General features: G+C 45.0%; 1 protein-coding gene across 3 annotated transcripts in view; it reads left to right on the top strand.

The window, feature by feature from the left end:
* COL19A1 (collagen type XIX alpha 1 chain) overlaps positions 1-24,214 on the top strand; it is a 622,544-nt gene that overhangs the window by 580,573 nt on the left and 17,757 nt on the right. For all 3 annotated transcript variants that reach the window (XM_075598080.1, XM_075598081.1, XM_075598082.1), the window contains exons 47-49: positions 59-103; positions 4,537-4,716; positions 22,013-22,079. In XM_075598080.1, the coding sequence (XP_075454195.1) occupies positions 59-103; positions 4,537-4,716; positions 22,013-22,079 (292 nt within the window). The remainder of the gene's footprint in view (positions 1-58; positions 104-4,536; positions 4,717-22,012; positions 22,080-24,214) is intronic.

The raw sequence follows: 24,214 nt of genomic DNA, 5'->3' as shown, positions 1-24,214 counted from the left end.
GTTCCATTTTTTATGTTCCCAACATTATTTGCGATAAATTCTAGTTTCTATTTTTCAGGGAGCCCCTGGAAGGCCGGGTGACAGAGGGCCGAAGGGAGAACGAGTAGGTGTTTTTTCTTTCTTTTCCATAGTTCTACAGAGAAGTTTAGCAAGTATAGCTATTGGAGTAGAACGTCTATTGCATAGTATGTTGTGTTCTACAGAGCAAACAGTCCAGGTATTTGACCATTCAAAGTCATCATGGGCTGCGCATTAAAACCTGTGCTATTTAACACAAAAAGTGTTTAAAATGAATGTACTTACCTGAAATCATTAGCAGCATATGTTGCCATGTCATTTTTCATGTACATACAGTACATTCAATGCACAACTTCTTTGCATACGTACTGTATGAAGCGAGTCATGTTAAATATGTACGTAAATATGTTGCAAGCCTTAGTGAAACCCAATTAAAAAGTACAAGAATTATGAAGATATATAAATGTTTCCCTCTTAACATTAGTCTTTTATCATACCACTAGTCAAATCAGTTTCATAAGTTCGTGGCTGATAAAGTGTAAACAATGCGCGTATGTTCATACATAGGGACGCAGTAAGAAATGTTTAGGTTGACTTACGCCAAGAAAAACTTGATGGACCATTTTGATGCATTTATGTCTGTAGACTCTGCCTCTAACTCCACCCCTGAGTGCCAGTTTTTTCTTTGGGAAATAGATGTTGAAGCACGCACTACACAACACATAAAAATTGATTTTATACGCACTAACCTGCTATTATTTTGTGAGCTCGTCTTATAACAAAATCACCCATAGTGACGCTTTATACATTACCTGGCCCTAATGGTCTGTAATTCATGGCGCCAGTTAAAGTGACACCAATTATTTGTCAGCCAACTTGAATCTAGAAAATCTCATCGATTCAGCAATTGAATCATCAATTTGACAAACATCCCCGGAACAACTATCAATTCTGAATATTGGAAGCCATACAACCTAAGATATTTTATGAAACCTCTTGTAAACCTACACTTAGCTCTCCTAAAAATGGCCTAATTGCCAAGTGGCAAACAGTGAGGAACAAATATTCATTGATTTTATTTATATTATGATTACCAAAGATTGGCACAGAATTACAAATTAAAATCTGAATAAAGTACACATCTCTAATTCCAAGATATTACAGAAGAGGATAGAGTAACGTTTACATACTTAGCAGTTGTAACTGCATTACATATTATACAAGAAACTAAGTACAATACAAATCTATCATCATCCTTGTATATTTAGCTGGACCTGATAAATGTGATGCTGCATTATAAAATGTTAATATTTGGTATGGAGTATAATAAGAACATTAAAAATGTGTTTATATAGTGTGGAAAGCGTACACAATAAATTCCTTCCCAAAAAGCTTAACATCTCAGTTTTAGTATGTGAGTATAGAAAGGTAAAATAACTTGGTTCAATGCCTCACAAAGCTTTAACTTACTATACTTATAACATGATAATAATAATAATAATAATTCTTGTATAACGCTGCTAGTTGTACGCAGCGCTTTACAGAGACATTTTGCAGGCATAGGTCCCTGCCCAGTGGAGCTTACAATCTATGTTTTTGGTGCCTGAGGCACAGGGAGATAAAGTGACTTGCCCAAGGTCACAAGGAGCTGACACCGGGAATTAAACCAGGCTCCCCTGCTTCAAACTCTCAGTGCCAGTCAGTGTCGTTACTCACTGAGCCACTCCCTCTCTCCATGATGGCACCTATCATAAAATACATTTTGTATATGCTCTGTCAGTGACTTTTGGCTCAGGATTGTGGGTTTTTCCTTTAGAAAGCCGCACATACAGCAGGCGACCGTTTACCCAAAATGCAAATCTGACACGTACATTATGGGAGACAGATGTTTCGAGGCCTGTTTCATGATTATAATTTCAAACAGTTTAAAGTTATACAGCTGAAGCCCACTTTACTGCTCCCGACAACACGGCACGCTGCTCTAACGTTGGAATATTATTTAAGAGTATCATTGAGCAGTGGTTAAGCAGATAACACACGCATTATTTAACATGGCAGTTTGTGTGTTATTCTGCATTAATGGGGGTGATAATGTCTACTACATCTTTATTTCTTTTCTTTTTTTTTAGAAGTGTTGTTTGAGTTGTCTAATTTCTTTCTTTATTGACAATGATGCTGGTAGAGATGGATGCTCCAAATTAGAGAGCTTAGTGACTCCCTGGGCTCCAATTCATGACTCATTAATTCATGACATTGAGCACACTGATGCATGTGTAATTAGCATTTTTTGTGTATCCCTTGTGGTGATGGTTCTGCTAGCCTCTGTACACAGTAGTCTCCTGAATAAATACTACTTACCTCATCACAAAATACAAAAGTTCTTGGCAGTGAAAAACCCTACAGGTGATAGTCATGTCGTTTTAAAACCTTCAAAATATCATACAGTATGTCCTACATGTTTTTAGATATTTGTAACCATGATACATATTGGATCATTTTTATGTGTCATGATGTTTTGGGGAAGATTAGCTATTGAAAATAAATAAAGAACAAATGTCAAAGAAAAATCAATGTAATCATATTCCCAGCACAGCATATGCAATTATTAATGTTTGGAATTGCAACCCGAGGTCAGACACATGTTCTTGAATTTATCGTGAACATGTTTTGCTGACTGAACTTTCAGCCCGGCGATGTAAAACGCGCGTCTCTAGTTCCCCTCGTAGTTTCTTAATGAATTTGCACATTGTAAGCAATTTATTTTTTTAAGAAAGTCGCAGACGCTTACTTCACAATTCGCTCTTTTTTAACAGACGCAAACTTTTGCAGCATGTTTTCAGCACGTCAATACGCTGTCCGGCAAATAAAAATGTTCTTACATTTCCTTAAAAACACATTTCTGTGACATTACAGGGCACTGTGAATCATTTAGTATATAGTGGGGCATGGCAATTAGGGGAAATGCTACCCTTTCTGCGAGTCAAAAATATCCTAAATTGTCCAGTTTGGCAAATGGGCATGAACATGTTGCTCACCTCTATATGTGACTAGTTAGATTATCTCCTAAAAGTTAGATTACAAACCCAATAACTAAAGTAACGGTGTATGTGTACATTGCTGCACCAGTGCTACGTAAGCATTCATTATTATGATTGTTATTATTGTATATATTGATTTTATTGCAGTTGTATGGTCATCCAGAACTATATAACTGTTATTGTGCTGCTAGATGGCAATTCTGAAACTATTCGCAAGTAAAATCTGACAAAGTATAAAACTATGGAACAGTTTTTTTTTTCAGAGCCTGGTAATAATAAAGTTGTTGACTGAATGTAGCGTTCCATAAAGACGGAATGAGCAATAGATCACCAGAGCAAGAGCACAATGTTCCATGTGGGACATAAAACACCAGAAAAGACTCAAACCAAGGGCTTGTTTGCCATTTAAGTGCCTTCCAAGTGGAGTAAAAAAAACATTGCATTGCTTGACTGATAATTAAGGGCCTTAGAATGAAGCAATAGGAGTTTCCTTTTTTATTTCTTATGTCCAATCCTGCAAAACTCTATATAGAAAGAATTAAGCATGACCATTCAATGATGTTTCCAATTCAATTAATGAGAATATTTTCTGTTTGCTCCATTTTTGACTATGGTTGGGCGCTTTAAAAGACTATAATCTGAGAAGACAGACCCCACTATTTATAAATAAACTGTGATAAAAAAAAAAACAGGGTAGAGCACAATATCATACAATTGTAATGTGCTGAGGAATTTGTTGGGGCTGTACAGATAAATGATCATACTACTAACAATAATAACAAAATACATGCTTTGGACCAGTGCCATAAGATCAATCTTCCAGAAGTAAACACACACACACACACACATATATATATATATATATATATATATATATATATATATATATATATATATATATATATTGTAACAGAAGAAAAGAAACCCGCTTGAGAGCACTCAGGTATACCATTTAAAGAATGACAATTTATTGATTGACACAAAGAGAAATAGATAACAGTACAAAAATATTAAAAAAATAAGGCTAGGACCCCTGACACGAATACTACCTAATGGAAACACTGTTGTATTATTTAGGGATAAACTCGCAATGTAATCCCTAATGCCATATATAGACAAAAATTGTAAGAAACACTTAAATGAGCAAGAAACTCAAAAACATGCTATTACATTACCAGACAACTGAAACATGCGTCTAAGGTGATGCGTCCCTAAGGACATAGAGTGTGTTAACCAGTATATAAAATACTTCCTCAACAAGCATAAATTCAGCCTCTTAAAAGCAGATATAATGACCAAACCCACAGCAATTAGAGTCTCTAGGGGAAATGGTAACCGTACATAGAGGATCACTCTATACAATGAACAAAATGACATGCATGTGACATGAATAAGTGCATATATATATATATATATATATATATATATATATATATATATATATATATATATATATATATATACATATTTTTTTTTTAAGGGAGACCCAGGTATACCCGGCGATCAAGGGCCACAAGGAGAAAGAGGAAAATCAGGTCTTACTGGAGAAAAAGGAGCTGTGGGACCTATTGGATCACATGGCCCACCAGGAGACAGAGGATATCCAGGACATGATGGTCACCCAGGTGCACCGGGTCCACCAGGAGTTTCAGTGAGACGGGTAAGCCTTCTAGTTATCATAATAAAGGTGCTGTAGTATTATATGTTTCATTGGACCCTTGCTGTCCAGTTTTTAACAATCTTATGTTCTACTGTAGATACTTGTTTCTGTTTAGTTGCATATATTTAGCAGTAAAATGGTTTCCAGTTACAATGGATAGTTTTTCTTTTAGAATAGTATATTAATTAAAACAAAAACACAAAAGGAAGATAGTGATATAGTATATTAATTACATGCAGGCAAGTGTAAAGAGTGAGAGAGGAAACTGATAGTGCCGTGTTACTCCATAGAAGAAAAAATATTTATCGTATAAAATAGGCAAAATAGAATAAGAATTATACAGTACCTTCATTAGCTAGCTACCAATTTTGTAATCAGTGCTTATACACGTAGCAATATTGGTGTACATTAAATACAGATACCTCAGTTCCTTAATTACAGCCTGTCTACAAAATGTATTTGTACTATTCTAATATCAAGCAGCACGATGTAAGAAAAAAACATTTTCATTATTTTATAACTATTTAGGTCATATTCCTTTCAAGATACAATAGCTGTAACTTTGTTTTTTTCACTGCTTTGTACAAATTAATTGTCTATTTATCAAACAATTACAATCCCATATTAGCAACTTGTATGCTCCTTTTTTAAGTTGTGGGGATGAACAAGATCTGTTTCTTCATCAATAATTACTATTCCATGTTTGTAACGTGTATCATCCCTTGTTAAACTGAGAGGTGAGGAATATTATCTGCAGTTAGAAACAAGGTAGGGTCTAGCTAGTTCGGTACCTTCGATGAGTATTCGGTCCCGTGCTCAAAAAGTATCAATAAAACACGAACAAGCATATTTATTCCAGAGTAATGGATACAAACGTAGAGAACTTTTCTTCAAACATACGGTAGGTGCCGTACAAGCAGCCTGCAAGAGGCAACCCTAGATGCACCTACGCGTTTTGTGACATGTCACTTAATCAGGAAGATCTGCGATGTGCTAATTAAGCTAAACTTTGTCCAATTTGTCTGACCATCTGACTTACCACTCGTATAAATATAGGCAGCTAATAGGGGAGGCAGTATGTTTATTCTTAACCTGGATTATTTCAAGTGTAGTGAAGGAGATATACAGGGAGTTGAACATGAGTAAGATAATGCAGAATACAATCTGAAAAGTATAAGTGGCTTAGGCCAACGATCCCTGTACAGTGTACACCTCAGTTCCCCCCATAACAACAGAGCCTAACATGGTTTTAATGGGACAAATTAGGTTACAGCTTTATTAGACAAACAAAGATTAGATAACTGCCACCCAAACCTTAACAGAAAACAATACCACCTGGGACAAGATTCTGATCAGCTAGCAACCTAGCAAGGGTTGCGTTGACTTGGGTAACTTTTGTAACTTGCAACTCGCCTAGGCCCTCGCCCATTTTCTTAACAAATTCTTTGTATTTTCGTAAACTATTGTATGCCTGCTAGCATACTATTTACGCTAGTCTACAGTATATCTGCGTAATCAGTAATTTTAATACGGGATCTACAGTACTTCCTTTTCCTTAACCATTCCCTTGGCTTCCTAAATGCTGGCAATTTTTTCCAGGCACTGCTAGGGAACATAGCAGGTCACTTTGTGTGGTCTGCTGCCACTTTCTGCACAGTGCTTTTAACCCCTAAGTTCCCTCATTTGCCCCTTTCCTTGGTGGCCCTCTGTCTGCCTTTACACATGCCAAGGACACGTGGCCATGTGGTGCCTGTCCTTTGACCTCCTGGAGTTCCCAACCTATTGATGCAGAGATAAAAGTATGTGCGCTAGGTAGCACTCCACCACAAGACCAATTGTTACGCCGGTGCTGCCCGCAGACCAGACCGGTCCCCTGAGCTGAAGGGGGAAGTGGTAATACACGCACCCGCAGCAAAGGGAGCGTGTCCGGAGTGTGGTATGAAGCGTTGCCAGGCCAGGTGTAGTAAGGTAGACAATACTTGCCGGTACCGGTTGTAGAGATAGAGTGAATGATGCCTTGCCGAAGTCAGGGAGTGGAGAGTGGAGATAGGTCGTAGTCCAAGCCGTGTTCAAGGGGTTACCAGAGTGAGCGTCGTCCAAGGAGTGCCGAGATCGAGAGCCAGAGGGGGTAGTCGTACAAGCCGCGTCAGAACCTGTGAAAAAACTGAGAGAATCCAGAATAACTTCCATACAGAGACTATGTCGAGCAAAGACTGAGAGCAGAGAGGAGCTAGATAAAGCAGGAAGGTCCAATTAGGAACGGAGGCGGGACAGGAAGAGCTACAGGGAGACACTGCAGATTGGTGCAGGCATAACAGGCCAGGTGAGTCTTGTTAGCAACCTGAGTATGCCCGTGCAGTGTGCGGGGGCAGAGCCTGAGGTCCGGGGGACGGGAATAAGAGTGTGCAGACTGAGCGTGCTCCGTAACTCGTGTACGCGTGTGAACCGAGCCAGTGGATGGTGCAGGTGTGCGTGTAGGAGGGCGTGGGCGTGCCCGGCGCTGAACAGAGGAATCGCCGAGGGGAGTGATTCCGCGACAGCGGCAGGGGCGAGGAGCCGTGGAGGCCGGTAAGGCAGGATTGTTTTGTGTGTCCAGGGGCTCCCTGCGGGGAGGGATTGCTCTGTGTGGGGAGCGAGGAGAACGCAGATTCCTGACAGTACCCCCCTCTTCAGGAACGGCCTCAGGACGGTCCAAGAACAGTTTCTCTGGAAACTTTTTCCTGAAGGACTTAAGAAGGGCCGGGGCATGAATGTCCTTTGAAGGTACCCAGGATCTCTCTTCAGGGCCAAAGCCCTTCCACTGCACCAAGAACTGGAGCTGACCCCTGGAAAGGCGAGAATCCAAAAGAGAGTGAACTTCGTATTCCTCGTTATTTTGTACAGTAATGGGATCCGGTTTACGAGTCTGATCCGGAAAGAAGTGACTGGAGATAAATGGTTTTAAGAGGGACACATGAAAGACATTGGGAATCTTCATACTGGGTGGTAGTTGGAGCCGTAATGCCACGGGATTGATTTGTTCACAAATAGGGAACGGACCAAGGAACTTAGGTGCCAGTTTAGGAGATGGTACCTTGAGGTGGATATTCCTAGAGGATAGCCATACCAAATCCCCTGGTTTGTAACTGGGCGCCGAACGACGATGACGATAGGCCTATAGTTTCGATCTGCGGGAGGAGTTGAGAAGGGTAGACTGAATCCTGGACCATGTGGTTTGGTGGGAAGAAATGCGTTCATCTACGGCTGGTACTCCAGAAGGAATGTTGGGGATGGGAAGACAGGGAGGGTGGAACCCATAATTTATAAAGAAGGGCGACTCCCGGGTGGACTCGTTTTTTGCAGAATTGACGGCATACTCTGCCCAAGAGAGGAGTTGAGCCCAATCATCCTGGAAATCGGATATAAAACATCTCAGGTACTTCTCCAGGGATTGATTGATTCTCTCCGTTTGTCCATTGGACTGAGGATGATAGGCGGAAGAGAAAGAAGAAGAGATGCCCAATCTCTTCGTGAAAGCTCTCCAAAATTTAGATACGAACTGAGAACCTCTGTCAGAAACAATGGACGAAGGGATCCCATGAATCCGGAAAATCTGCTCCGTAAAGATATCAGCAAGGGCGGGGGAGGTGGGTAATCCTTTAAGTGGAATGAAATGGGACATCTTCGAGAACCTGTCCACGACCACCAAGATAGTGTTCATTCCTCTGGACCTGGGCAACTTCACGATGAAGTCCATAGAAATGTGGGACCAGGGGCGGTCAGGAACTGGAAGGGGTAACAGAAAACCCTGAGGCTTTTGACGGAGAGTCTTGCTTTGAGCGCACGTGGGGCATGCGCGGGTAAACTCCAGAATATCTTGAGACATCCTTGGTCACCAGAAATTCCGACGAATGAGATCAGTAGTCTTCTTAAAACCTGGATGACCTGCAGATTTAGAGGAGTGACCCCAAGACAGGACCTCTGGAACAAATTTGGATGGTACAAAGAGTTTGTTGTCGGGAACGACCAATCCTTGGGAATGCGTCTCTGGGAGTGCAAAATCTTGTCAAGATTCTTAAAGAAGAAGTGTCGAGAATCCTCTCTTGTTGAAGGATAGTCTCCAAAGATTCCTCTGGCCTCTCTTCAGAAGAATGTATTCGGGAGAGTGCGTCTGCCTTTACGTTCTTGGTCCCGGGGATATAGGAAAGGTGAAAATCGAATCGAGAAAAAAAAAGAGCCCAACGAGCCTGTCGTGGACCAAGGCGTCGAGCGTTCTCTATGTAAAGAAGGTTCTTGTGGTCCGTGAGAATAGTAAACGGCTCTTTCGACCCCTCTAGCAGGTGTCTCCACTCTTGAAGAGCCATCTTCACGGCCAGAAGTTCCCTGTTACCCATGTCATAGTTCCTCTCGGCAGACGAGAATTTCTTGGAAAAATATGCACAGGGATGTAACTTATCTTGGGGCGTGGGTCTCTGGGAAAGAACGGCACCAGCGCCGCAATCAGATGCGTCGACCTCCAGGACGAAGGGAAGTTCGATGTTGGGATGACGGAGAATAGGTGCGGATATAAAGTTTTCCTTGAGTGTCTCGAAGGCGGAGATGGCCTCGGATGACCAAGCAGAAGGATCAGCTCCTTTTTTGGTGAGCGCAGTGAGGGGTGCCACAATGGTGGAAAAACTCTGTATAAACTTACGATAGTAATTAGCGAACCCTAAAAACCATTGTATGGCCTTGAGAGAGTTGGGTCTTGGCCATTCAGTGACTGCTTGAAGTTTACTGGAGTCCATCATAAACCCCTCATCGGAAATGATATACCCCAGAAACGGAGTAGAGGTCGTATGAAAGGTGCACTTCTCCAGTTTGGCGTACAAATGGTGTTCACGGAGACGGGAAAGGACGTAGGAGGTGTGGCGTATATGGTCCTGGAGATCTTTGGAAAAAATCAGGATATCATCCAAGTATACAATAACAAAAATATTGAGTACCTTACGAAAGACGTCGTTGATAAAATCCTGGAAGACAGCGGGAGCATTACATAAGCCGAAAGGCATTACCAGATATTCGTAGTGTCCACTACGCGTGTTGAAGGCTGTCTTCCATTCATCCCCCTTCCTGATGCGCACTAGGTTATAGGCACCACGTAGATCCAACTTGGAAAAAATCTTGGCCCCCTGTAATTTATCGAACAGTTCCGTAATAAGGGGAAGGGGGTAACGATTTTTAATAGTGATGTGGTTTAAACCCCTGTAGTCGATGCAAGGCCTCAACGACCCGTCCTTTTTCTTGATGAAGAAAAACCCAGCCCCTGCTGGGGAATTGGAGTGACGAATAAAGCCTTTCTTGAGATTCTCCTGGATATATTCATCCATAGCGTGAGATTCTGGTAACGACAAGGGGTAGGTCTTGGACCTGGGTAGGGAGTAACCTGGAACTAGATCGATCGGACAATCGTAAGTCCTGTGTGGCGGTAAGAGGTCTGACTGTACCTTATTGAAAACGTCCCGGAATTGATGGTAAACGGAAGGTAGAATAACTTCGGGAACAGAGGTATTGGCCAGCAGTTGATGAGTCTCGCCTGACCTCGGCCTCCAGGAAATGGGAGCAGAGGAAGTCCAGTCAATGAGAGGATTGTTAAGCTGTAGCCAAGGAAGACCAAAGGTGATGGGTATCCCAGGAGCGTGAATGGCATCGAGAACTAAGATCTCCTTGTGCGGACAGAAGCAAGGGAGCCGTCTCTAAGGAGATGTGGGCCGGGGTAAGAGGACGTCCATCGATACCGACGAGTGCGATGGGAACCTTCTTTCTCACGAGTGGTATGCGGTTTAACCTGGCAAATTCAAGATCCACGAAGTTTCCTCCAGCTCCTGAGTCAATGAAAGCGGCAGTAGAAGTCTTGAACTTATCGCCTGAAAGGGAGACTGGAAATGTAAGTTTCTTAGGGAGTTCACCTTTAGAAAGGGGACGTGGAGACATTACACCCAGAGAGAGCCCCTCTGTACTCACTGGGTGTTCCCGTTTCCCGGACACAGTGGACACTCCCGAACCAGATGTTCCATGGATCCGCAGTAGAAACACAATCCCCCGGCGTGGCGGAACTGCCGTATCGGTGTGCGGATGCGTTGTACCCCCAATTGCATTGGCTCTGGCAACTCCAGTGCAGGACGAAGAGGTATGGTAGCACTTGGGGAAGCAGGAGTGTTGCTGGGAGTACTGGAGAACGGAACTTGAAAGTTATGGACGCGAATGCGCTGACGCTCTGAGCGGCGTACCTGGATACGTTGATCCACTCAGACAGCCAAATCAATGAGGACCTCCAATTGATCCGGCCTGGATTGGCGAGAGAGTTCATCCTTGATGGGATCTGCCAGGCCTTGCCAGAACACGGAGACGGGAGCCTCTTGTCCCCAGTTAGTCTCGGCTGCTAGAGTCCGGAATTCCACAGCATACTGTGTCACCATTCGCCGTCCCTGAGTGATCTGGAGGAGAGAAACAGATGCCATCTCCCGACGAGCGGGAGAATCGAATACTTGTTGAAACTCGGCTTTAAATGCCGGGTAATCTTGGGTAAGGTCAGAACGTCGCTCCCAAACCGGGGAAGCCCAACCCAGGGCACTGCCAGTGAGGAGGTTATAAATGTAGGCTACCTTCTTGCGATCAGTATTGTAGAGATGGGGGGCCATTTCAAACTGCACCTCACACTGGTTTAGGAAACCCCTACAATCTTGCGGTTCACCTGTATAAGGCTTGGGGGGAGGAATCCTTACATCTGAGCTGCTAACTGTGCTTGCGGAGTGGGGGTTTACATCTAGCGGGGTCGCGGTCGGTACCCTGTCTGAGAGTACTGCGACCTGGCGTGTAAGTGCCACAATTTGATCTGCCATGGCCTGGTTTTGCTGAAGCAGATTGGAGAGAAACTGTTGAAGTTCGGTCTGGTCTGCGTCTTGTGGGCTCGACATAATGTTACGCCGGTGCTGCCCGCAGACCAGACCGGTCCCCTGAGGTGAAGGGAGAAGTGGTAATACACGCACCCACAGCAAAGGGAGCGTGTCCGGAGTGTGGTATGAAGCGTTGCCAGGCCAGGTGTAGTAAGGTAGACAATACTTGCCGGTACTGGTTGTAGAGATAGAGTGAATGATGCCTTGCCGAAGTCAGAGAGTGGAGAGTCGTAGTCCAAGCCGTGTTCAAGGGGTTACCAGAGTGAGCGTTGTCCAAGGAGTGCCAAGATCGAGAGCCAGAGGGGGTAGTCGTACGAGCTGCGTCAGAACCTGTGAAAACACTGAGAGAATCCAGAAGTACTTCCATACAGAGACTATGTCGAGCAAAGACTGAGAGCAGAGAGGAGCTAGATAAAGCAGGAAGGTCCAATTAGGAACGGAGGCGGGACAGGAAGAGCTACAGGGAGACACTGCAGATTGGTGCAGGCATAACAGGCCAGGTGAGTCTTGTTAGTAACCTGAGTATGCCCGTGCAGTGTGCGGGGGCGGAGCCTAAGGTCCGGGGGACGGGAATAAGAGTGTGCAGACTGAGCGTGCTCCGTAACTCGTATACGCGTGTGAACCGAGCCAGTGGATGGTGCAGGTGTGCGTGCAGGAGGGCGTGGGCGCTCCCGGCGCTGAACAGAGGAATCGCCGAGGGGAGTGATCCCGCGACGGCGGCAGGGGCGAGGAGCCGTGGAGGCCGGTAAGGCAGGATTGTTTTGTGTGTCCAGGGGCTCCCTGCAGGGAGGTAGTGCTCTGTGTGGGGAGCGAGGAGAACGCCGATTCCTGACACCAATTTAGGAAAAAACTATAAGGTGCACAGGAGCAAGGAGGAACATCATATCCCCCAAAAGGAGGCAATAATAATATGTTTTTGTTTTGTTTCATTTGTATGTATGTATGTCTTTATTTGTATAGCGCCATAAAATGTACATAGCGCTTCACAGTAGTAATACATGTCATATAAATAACAAATATAAATAACAGATCATGGGAATAAGTGCTTCAGACATACTGTAAAAGTAACATTAAGGAAGGAGTCCCTTCTCCGAGGAGCTTACAATCTAATTGGTAGGTAGGGAGAACGTACAGAGACAGTTGGAGGGAATACTAGTAAGTGCGTCTGCAGGGGGCCAAGCTTTGTGTCATGTGTCCATGATTATCCAGTGATACTCATTTCCCTTTGTTTCCCCTCCTCCCCTCCACTCCCTCCATTGGTGTTTTTTTGTTCCACGAGTTGTACTCTCCAAGCCTGTACTTGGATTGACTTTATAGATTTTTTTTTACAATATACCATTGAATTTTTCAAATTTACATTTTTGTCTGTTTTTTTTTATTTGCCTGCTGGGGACCTCTGTATATATTATTTATGCCTAGATGTTTCCTCACCTCTCCCTCTCTGGGCCATCCCAAATGGTACAATTCTACCTGTGATAACCCAGGGGAAGAGGCATCCACTTCAGCATCTTCTACTCATTTTGCCCTGGTCATTATGGGGCCTCATACTTGACTACTGCCCCACTAAACTTTTTACTGACCACCTCCCTCTATATCATCTTCCTCTAGCTTTCTTTCAAATGAATATTGACTCTATTTCGTCCTTTTCTCTGGCTCTCCCACTCTCCTCCTTAGAGACTTTAATTGTCATATTGATATTCCTTCTTTGTCATGGGCCCCTCGCTTTCGTTCTCTGACTTCCAATTCTGATCTACAGCAATGAACTGCTTCCAGATTTCACAAAGATGACTAGTACTTGAACATGGTCTTCACTAGAGACTGTTACCTTAATGATATTTCTATTTCCTCTTTCCCACTTTCTGACCAATATATCATCTCATCTTAAATATCTCACTCTCCTCCTGCTGTGCCTCCTAAACCCCTTGCTACTCTTGCAATCTATGGACCTCGGTACTCAATCTACTTTGAATTCTAAACTTTCTGCTCTAGGCTCTTCCACTGATCCTGACAATCCAGTGAATTCTTACAACTCTAGTCTCTTCTTTTCTAGACTACTTTGCTCCCCTTCCTACAGAGGTGTACAAGCCCCTCTAATACCCCCAGATGCTGGATAAACAAGCACAAATGTTTTTTTCCGTCCCTCGACTTGTTCCTCTGAGTATATATGGAAGAAATAATCTCTCCACCTTTGAATCCTTCCTACGTCTTACAGAGGAGGACATAGTGTCCCTGCTTAGTATTTTCTTATTATTACCTATGTACTTAACCTCCCAGTTTTATTATTGTACCGTACTTGTACTGCATGCAAAACATATTATAGTTTCCTGTCATGTACAGTATGTATTCAGATACTGTACTTTTGCATTTAAGCACGTTATACATTTAAACAAATGTTAGTTGCATCTTAGACTAGAGGCCCAAAGAGCCAATTGCAAACAGAAAAAGCATTACTAATAACACTTTAGATCATATTCCAATAAAAAAGTGTAATTAAATATATCATTTACAAGCATAGAAAATGCATATAGTATCAATAATTGGAAGAAAGTTGAAACTTGACTGATGGGGAAAAATGGGTTGTATATATGTTTTATCTAGATGTAGCCATGCCACCTTTGGCTACTAAACCTGCCCTACTCCTGGCAGTAAGCCCTGCTAGAATCCGTCTGCCACTGGTCAACATGTGGTTTTCCCCCTCCTTGATACTGCACTGAAGTGACAGTGGGAGGCGGTGACATCACACCTGAGCATGACCAATCATGGGACAGACCTGATGCCCTCCTCCTAGCTGTACTTAAGAGCAGTGCCGCCCTAAATTTAGTAGTGCATCTCCCCTCTTGAGGGAGGCAGGGGTCACACAGGATTGCCTGGAGCTTGGCCTCCCCTGTTCCTCTTCCCCTGGGGGAGAGTGAGTGATATGTTATACCTCTGGTCCTGCTAGAGGGCCAGGGAAGAGCCAGGACAGCTGCAGGGGCCCTGACCTTTAGTGGTAGTCCAGGGACCATCCTCAAGTTAACCATCCCAGAGACTGCAGTGGGCAGAGACCTGCCTTGTTCCTGTACTGCACAGACCAAGAGAATAAGCCGTTCCTGTTTGTTATACTCCCGTCTAGTGTGTGATCTTAGGCTGAGTCCCCGCTGGTGCTGAGCTCGCTTGGCGCGCTTACCTCTGTGAGTGGGAATCCTCCCGTTCACGCTCGCGCTGTGCGTGGGCGTCATGCGCGTGCACACACGCTCTCCCAAGCTTTGTGCTTGAGGAGACACTGGAGAGATACTTTCAGGCTCAGAGCAAGGTCACATGACCCTGCTCTGACCAATGGGAAGAGAGAGGGCGTGTTGTAATGCCCTGTCACTACACCAAACACAGACATGGGATTTCTAGCCGAGAGAAGTGGAAGGGGGAGAGGGGGGGGGGGCAAAACGGACTGGTGTGGTGTGGGGGGAGCAAACAAAGTGGTGTGGTGTGGGGGGAGCGAACAAAGTGGTGTGGTGGAGGGGGCAAACAAAGTGGTGTGGTGGGGGGAAAAACGAAGTGGGGAGAGAAAGGAGATAAGAAGGGAGAAAGGAGAGAAGTGGGGGAGAAAGGAGAGGGGGAGAAAGGAGAGAAGGGGGGGAAAGGAGAGAAGGGGGGGAGAAAGGAGAGAAGGGGGAGGAGAAAGGAGAGAAGGGGGGGGAAATGGAGAGAAGGGGGGGGAAATGGAGAGAAGGGGGGAGAAAGGAGATAAGTGGGGGGGAGAAAGGAGAGAGGGGAAGGGAGAGCAAGGGGGGAGAGAAACGAGAGGAGGAAAGGGAGAGAGAGGAGGGAAGGGGGAGAAAGAGGAGGGAAGGGGGCTAGAGAGGGGGGAAGGGGGAGAGAGGAGGGAAGGGGGCTAGAGAGGGGGGAAGGGGGAGAGAGAGGAGGGAAGGGGGCTAGAGAGGTGGGAAGGGGGAGAGAGAGAACAATGGGGAGAGAGAGAGAGAGATAGAGAGAGAGAGAGAGAGAGAGAGAGAGAGAGAGAGAGAGAGAGAGAGAGAGAGAGAGAGCAATGGGGGGGAGATAGAGAGCAATGGGGGGGGGAGAGAGAGAGAGCAATGGGGGGAGAGAGAGAAGGGAGAGAGGAGAGAAGGGGGTAGAGAGAAAATGGACAGACACACACACACAGCCCCTATTCAGCCAATGACACGCCCCCTCCCCTTATAGCCACGCCCCCCACTTCTGCTCTAAAAAATTTGCAGGACAGCGATCGCTCATGCTTGGAGAGCTGGTGACATCACCGCTCTCCAAGCATGAGCGTGCTCAGCGGCAGAGTGGACTCAGCCTTACTGGGGGGATAGGTGTTAGTGCTACTGTAGGAGATCATCTTCACCTATCTGGAGCCTACAGCAGATGGAGGTGATGCACTAATAGTGAACCATGTGGGTAATGTACCCCAGAAACCTGATCCTGTGTCCCCACTACCACCGGTGGACAGCTCAGCCCTCCTGGTACCATCAGGTATCATGCACCACACAATCAGTAATGGCCAATTCACCCACCGGGTGGGGGAAACACCGTTATATTTATATTTATATTACTTACTGCTCAACAGGACAGGTTTTCAGCGACGCAACGCTGGAAGTAATAAGGTACGCTTCCAGAGCAAGTGCTGAAACTTAAGGAGGGAGGCTAGGTGTAGTGTTTAGGGGAACTCCTTTCCCCAATCACAGGACTATGCTTTAGACTTCCCTATCGGGTGAATGGTCTGGACACACAAAGGCTATAGCTGTTCTAAGTCACCCAGAGAAGGGTAGTCGGGATGCCAAATGGTGTGCTCTGGTTAACTTTGTCCCATGGGCCTCTGGAGGGGGTCCGTGATGCTGGCAGCCAAGAGGAGGCGGCGCCCGGTACTGATAGGGAGTATCTTAGGAGGGGTGCCTGACGTACAAGGTGCCTAGACACCTCAGTTGGAAGAAGCCCAGAGTACTACTAGCCATAGCCAGACTGTGGAACCACAGAGTGCTTGCAATGGACTGTGAACGTGTGCAGTGTATCAAGAAAGAGCTTTGCTAGCCTGGGGTATAACCTACTCTCGGTAGACTGCTAATCTACAGTATGTGCTGCAAGGATTTACAGAGATCGTGTGCCTGGCAAAATTGTGTAGGACACGTGGTGCTGTATTCCAAAGAAAGTGAAATGGTGCTAGGGAACGCACTACCAGAAGTTCGCCAGTCAAAATGGCGTGTCCCGCCTAGAATGGGAGCCGCAAGTGTTGCCTGCAAAAGAATTGCAAGAAAAATTGTTGCAAAGTTCTGCAAGGGTTTGGCACGAAATCCAGGACCCCACCCAACCCAAGTGAAGTGACTGGCTCAGTCAGGAGTCAGGGTCACGCCCCATCACCGGTTGCCTCTCCTCTAATCTCCACCAGAGGGAGGGGGCCGATGCCAACCAATGCCTAAGGACTTTGAAGGAAAAGGGAGGTGCCAGATGTATCCGACCGCACACTCAGTTCTTCGGAGCCCAGAGAGAGAGATGAGCTGATCTGCTAACACTCCTGCCTCTGCTATTTCTCAAGAGACTAATGGATGGTGATCTGGAGTTGGTTCCATACCGACTGCCGGGAGGAATCCTGGTAGTGAAGGTGGACGAGAAAAGATACCTCCGGTACCTGTGCCCTATGTGTGAATTCCCAGGCGGAGACCTAGTCTGGGGAGCTACTTGTAAGAGGTGCGGGGCAAACTACCTGAAGCCCAATCTGCTAAGGCCTGCGGCCTTCTCCACCAAGGATGCAATTGACCCTCGCACATGGGAGATGGTAGCAACTACCTCAAAAGATCTGGGGGGCCCAAGTGCCTCTGTGGATGAGTCCAGGGGGTTGAGTACCCCGATCACTGAACCAAGGCCCAAGAGGGTTCCAGATGACCTCGTTCCAGAAACGGAGCTTGAGGCGGTCAGAGAACTGGAGTTTGCCTACGATGACCTACCGGGTACGGTGACTGCCTGGGGTGATGAGATACCGCTGTCCTCAGAGGCACAGGGGCCGGAAAAGGCCCTGCTGAATGCCGCTGATGACTCGAAAATGATCCGGTGTCTCTCCCCTGCGGAGGTGTCCCTGCGTCAGAGGAATCTTGTGTCAGCAGCTGACGGTCTTCAGTGGTGTTCCGGCCGCTGCAGGGTATGTCTACCGGAGCTGAGAAGGAGAAAGGTGACCATTCCTGCGATGCCGATTGATGGCGGAGTCCGGTTCAGATGTCTGCAATGGTGCGACCTGAGCGGCGGATGAGCGTCCCTATGGTGAAGCTTCCCGGCAGCCCGGTCAAAGGCCTAGCGTTTCGTCCATCGAGTCCCCAAGTTCTGGCGAAATGGCGGAGTGGTGAGAAGCCCGATCCTTACTCCCAGAAGGAACCAATGGAGACTTCCATTGAGAAGGTGCCTTCCGGTACGACTTCCACACGGAGGCCGACAATGAGGCAGACACACCCAAGATTTCACCGGATGTCGATGCCCTTCCGGTGCGGGACCTGGATCTATACCAGGATCCTGCAAGTCCTTCCAACGATGACATCAGTACGCGAGCGACCACTGGGGTGGATTAGAAGATGATTATGTCCACTCTGTGAGTACTGCTACCCTTTCAGTAAAAGGAGCTGCCCTTATGCAGACCTTAAGGGAGCGATTGACTCGTAACGACGTGCCCACTATGGATAACACTACGTCCCTGATCCTGCGGAAATGGACAGGTATCGGGACTATCAGTTAGAGCACAGGTCAATACCAAAGCTCAAGGTAGAACCGCATATTGTCAGCATTTCACTGATATCCGGACTGGGGGGGTAGCAGACACAAGACTGTGACCGAGACTTTAAGGACTGTAAAACCCTGTACCCCTCAACCAGTGCCACGCCTTCTTCGAGACCCGCTACGAGGCGAGCAACCATTGGCCTTTGTCAGGATGGTGCTCCACTGGGTGAAGCTGATCGAGCTGCCCGGGAGTATTTCTCTAATAAGAGGAGCCGGCGGGCTGCTAAGACTCTTGCCCCATCCACAGATTGGAAGGATTGGATCTGGGGAAATAAAATGTTGACTTATGATAATGGTGATGATAATGAGGATATGTACAGTGTAACCAGTGGGGTTAGCCAGTATGCAATGTCTGTGGTATCAGATATGTCTGGTTTTTCCACCGCCAGCTCCTGTACTGGGTCTACTACTGCAGAGTTAGCTCCCAAACTTCCCTGGTGGGCCCCTCAGTTTCAAGGGTATGTTCCGTATATGGATCGCACTCGTTTTCTGTTGGAGGCAGGAGACATTGTAGACCACTGGTGATCTGAAGGAAAATTTGGGCCCGAGGAAACCGCAGAAGTGTTAAGATGTAGAGAGCGGGATATTCGCCTAGGCATAGTACAGCCAAAGTGGGTAACCCATAGATATTGTGACGCACAGGTGCAGGAACCATTGTTCTTGGTACTGCCAGGTAGAGCTGAAGGACAGCAGCTGACCAAAATCAGCAGGGCAGAATGACACATAGGGCAAAGGTACCTGCACTCGCACGGCTTTGAGTATCCTTATCTACCAGAACCTCTGATGAGAGAGATCAATGAGCATAGGGAACAGTGGTTGGAGGAGGTCGTTTGGAATTACATTAAGTAGCACAGCAGGAGTACATTCCATCACCTAGAAGATAGGGTGAGGTACCTTAGGGATGTGTGGAAAGATGGCAGGTCCATTTATATGGACAGAGTTGAATATGTTTCAGAAAGGCACCCAAAGATAGTGTTCTCTGTAATAGTTCTAGACACTACCGGGGCTTTAGTTAGGAAGCCAGATCCCAATCATTATTATTGAGAGGTTCTCCATGTTGGGAGGGACCCAGGGTTCTGTTTAAGCAGTCAGTGCAGTTGTTCACTATAAAGCTGTGTGTGCTGTGTTCGCAGGAGTATTGTCATGTGTATCAAATTTGATCATTTCTGTGTGCAATGTTCTTGTTATGTTTCAGGATACACATCTAGAGGATGGTACCCGAAAATGTAAGGCCCAAGCGGGGTCGTTGGGATTCCACCAGAGGGAGGATGTAGCCATGCCACTTTGGCTGTTAAACCTGCCCTACTCCTGGCAGTAAGCCCTGCTAGAATCAGGCTGCCAGTAGTCAACATGGGGTTTTCCCCCTCCTTGATGCTGCACTAGAGTGACAGTGGGAGGCAGTGACATCAAGCCTGATCATGACCAATCATGGGACAGACCTGGCGCCCTCCTCCTAGCTATACTTAAGGGCAGTGCCGCCCTAAATTTAGTTGTGCCTCTCCCCTCTTGAGGGAGGCAGGGATCACACAGGATTGCCTGGAGCTTGGCCTCCCCTGTTCCTCTTCCACTTGGGGGAGAGTGAGTGATACCCTATACCTCTTGCCTGCTAGAGTGCCAGGGAAGAGCCAGGACAGCTGCAGGGGCCCTGACCTTTAGTGGTAGTCCAGGGACCATCCTCAAGTTGACCATCCCAGAGACTGCAGTGGGCAGAGACCTGCCTTGTTCCTGTACTGCACAGACCAAGAGAATAAACCGTTCCTGTTTGTTATACTCCCGCCTAGTGTGTGATCTTACTGGGAGGAGAGGTGATTAGTTCTACTGTAGGAGATCATCTTCACCTATCTGGAGCCTACAGCAGATGGAGGCGCTGCACTGCTAGAGATCTATGTGGGTAATGTACCCCAGAAACCTGATCCTGTGTCCCCACTACCACTGGCAGACAGCTCAGCCCTCCTGTTACCAGCAGGTATCATGCACCACACAATCAGTAATGGCCAGATCTCCCACTGGGTGGGGGAAACACTGTTACATAGACAAAGAAAACAAAAGTGTATTTGGGGTTTACTTTGGTTAGACTGGTATTTTACTGAAGCTATTCCTGATCCGCACTTGTCCATAAATTACAATCTGAATTAACCCTTTGCTGCCAGAGAGGCCAATAACACATTTATCCCCTCTCGTACTTAAAAGGTTAGCAAATGCTTCTTTGCTGAACACAACCTACTGCAGTCAACACTGAACTCATTGCAAAAACTGTTACTATATATTGTGTTGATCTTTTTTGCTTCACCTGTTTTTCATAAACTTGTAGTATTGGCCAAGTTTTGCCTGTTGATTCATTCACTGGCATGAGCTGTTACTATGGCAACCTTTGTTCTTTCAATGTGGGGTTATGGCAGCGACCATTTTAATATAACTGTGAGGCCCTTCTGTGTTAGCAAATTATCTTACACTGTAGAACCTTTACAGAGGTTTTAGAGGCTTCAAAAAGCTACAGTAGCATTGCCAAATACAGCCACAAAAAGACTTCAGTGTTAAGAAACGAAGATGTTTTTTGCGGTGAGTAGAGGGGATTGATTCTTTTAATAAATTCAATTAATAGAATTGATAGAATGATAAACAAAAGATTAACAATATAGAAAATATAATGGTATTAAAGAATAAAAGTGCAGCCCACTATACTGTAAACAAATGTTTTCCTTTGATGTGAAAGAACATGCAGCCATTATTCCCATATTCCAAGTGGGGGAACGCCTCGGCGGAAACCCTGCCGCGTGTGCCAGAATCATTTTGTTGCATCTAATGCCGCGGTTATAGTCCCGGCGATGGCGACACGACGTCGCGTCAAAACAAATGTATTGAATCCGTTGTGTGTGCTTATAGTAGGAGCGACGCGACGGCTTGGTCGGGATCGCTGGAAGTCAATTCAATTTGATTTTTTTCGGCGACCGCAGCGTGGCATCTGCGTCGCCGTAACTATAAGCACTGCCTAATTCATCTGGAGCAGAAATTCTAATCTGATGATGTCACTGCCATCACTTGGGAGGTAGAGCCAATTATTTGGACAATAATAATAAATAATAATAGCAGCATGTTCTTGTATAGCGCTGCTAGCTTTACGGTGCGCTTTACAGAGGCATTTTTGCAGGCACAGGTCCCTGCCCCGTGGAGCTTACAATCTATGTTTTTGGTGCCTGAGGCACAGGGAGATAAAGTGACTTGCCCAAGATCACAAGGAGCCGACACCAGGAATTGAACCAGGCTCCCCTGCTTCAAACTCTCAGTGCCAGTCAGTGTCTTTACTCATTGAGTATGAGACATCTCTCTAGGATGAGACAAGCAGAGGACTCTGAGGCCTTTATTCAGCATGCCGATAAACTGCTTCCATGTGCTGGAAAAGATTGTAATTCTATTCATTTCAGTGGAGCTGAATGCTTCTCCAGCACTGGGTAGCAGCTTCACATCACATTGAAAATGAGAGAGAAATAGCTCCCCTGGAGTCTTACTGACGCAATGGCAAGTTTTTAAAGATCATATCATGCCATCTGTAATATAGAGATTTATTGTGTTGTGTACTCTACTTTTTGTTTCAATTTCCCAAATAACTAAAATAACTCTCTCCTCAGACAGAGAATATTTCATTTGAAGAGATGAAAAAATATATTAAACACGAAGTATTAAGGATTTTTGAAGGTAAGAAAAATCATCTGTGAAATGTGAATATAAAATTTGTGCTACCAAAGATTGCATCTCTTATTCATGTAGCTCCTATCCGTGGCTATTAACTGATTCATCTGTCAGAATTACTCTAACTTATTACATACATCTCTGTCTTTATTTGCATTGAAAATGTCCAAAGCAATGATGGAAAGAAATATTAAAGATTGAGCCCGTGATTAGCTACACAGACTTACAGTTAGCACTCTAATCTTAACACTTCCCTATTTCTATGCATCACACGTAACTTAAACTAGCAATGTCATTTATTGATGAATACAATTTCCATGGGATTGATAGAACAGGACATATTTTGAAATATAATGATATGTAAAGTCAGGGATTTTCTTCCACACATTCCAAAAATGAAGCTCTTTAAAAATTGTTCATTTTTTTTTTTTTTAGAAAGGATCTGCTGTTACAAACACACACAGCCCCTGTACACTCAGGACCCAAACCCACCACACCACAATGTATTTGTGTCAAAAAGGAGTACAACTGAGATTGTGACCTCAAGTAATATAACAAAAGACAAAAAGCCGCAGTGCCACATATATATGATATATATCATTTGTCATATTGGAAGTAGCACTGAGGCTTTCTGTCTTTTGTTATAGGATCTACTATTAAAGGTTTTTTCCAATTTGCAGCTGTCTAGGTTTTGAACTGTTTTATGTTATGAGATAATGAAGAAAAGCAAAAAACAATGTAATCTGTAATCTGTTTTGGGGGGGAAACATTTACTGCAAAACACTGTATATTGTATTTGTTCAGAACCTGCTCACCACCAGCCATTTAGAGACCAATTCATTCAACTGGGGGGAAAAATCAGGCAACAAAACCATACTCTTAGCAGTGATCTCTCTCATCGACATGAGCTACAGTAACTTGTGGCACGTACAAGGGGAAATGGAGAAAGATTAGCGTAGCCCAGTTGTCAATTTTGCCCGCTTGGGATTGGTGAAAAAGATATTTGATTTTTACCTGTCAATTCCTATCTTGCCCTTTGTTGAATAGCTTGTAGACAGCTAATTTTGTGAGATTTGCTCATTTACATACTACATTTAATTAGGCATGGATCTGAACACACCAAAGGGAGCTGATACTTAAGCAACATGTCTGATTGTGCAGAAACTCCTTAATGAATAAGGCGAGATGCCACCCTTTACTCCTCGAATAGTTTATTTTTGCACTTTAATTAATAGATTCCAGTTTGACCAGGGGGTTGGGGAACCCCAGTCCTCAAGGGCCACCACCAGGTCAGGTTTTCAAGATATCCCTGCTTCAGCACAGGTGGTGCAGTCTTCAACTGACCCACTGATTGAGCCCCATGTGCTGAAGCAGGGATATCCCGAAAACCTGACCTGTTGGTGGCCCGTTGAGGACTGGAGTTGCCCGCCCCGGCCTTAGACTCAGGCTGTGCATTCCTTATTTGAATTTGTCATCAGCACCAGCTGTTGTAATATTACAATCAGTTAGCATTGGGCATTGCAATATTGTGCTAAAAAGAATTTTTAAGATTGCATCTCATTTGTGTAGTCTCTGAAACTCATTGCTTAGTACAACTAATTGACAACTCTGGTAGCACATTAAAGAAATAACTCAATAGAGCTGAGCCAAGTGCTAAACAGTTATCTTTAAAAGCATTTTAATAGCAGGTAATTAGGGCTTCAGGCACTGAGTTAATGAATGTTGCTCAAAACCGGTTTTGAGTAAATTAACAGAAATCAATTGCTCTCATACCTGGCTGTAGTCAGCCAACAGACTAAATTTAAACATGAGGGCCTTGTAATGTCATTTTTGTCATAAGAGTTTGAAAGAGAAATTTATGCAGTTGGGCCAAAGCACACCAGAATCCTCAGTAATTACCCTGCCAAGGAAGTCATGTTGTATAAACGTCTAATGCAGCAGAATGGAACCTAAAAGACAAAACAAAAACATTTATCTACTGTATAGTCTATTGTGCACAGTTATTATGTATGGTATGGTCCAATAAAGGACCCCTTTAGCTGACACACCACGTTTGTAAAGAGTTTAGCAATGCAATTATAAGCACATATAATTAGCTGATTGGGTTTCATTTGAAAATACACCAGATTCTCCCTTTTAAC

This window comes from Ascaphus truei, chromosome 4 (genome assembly GCF_040206685.1).
Source record: "Ascaphus truei isolate aAscTru1 chromosome 4, aAscTru1.hap1, whole genome shotgun sequence".
Lineage (NCBI taxonomy): Eukaryota > Metazoa > Chordata > Amphibia > Anura > Ascaphidae > Ascaphus > Ascaphus truei.
This window is presented reverse-complemented; position numbering and strand designations above follow the sequence as displayed.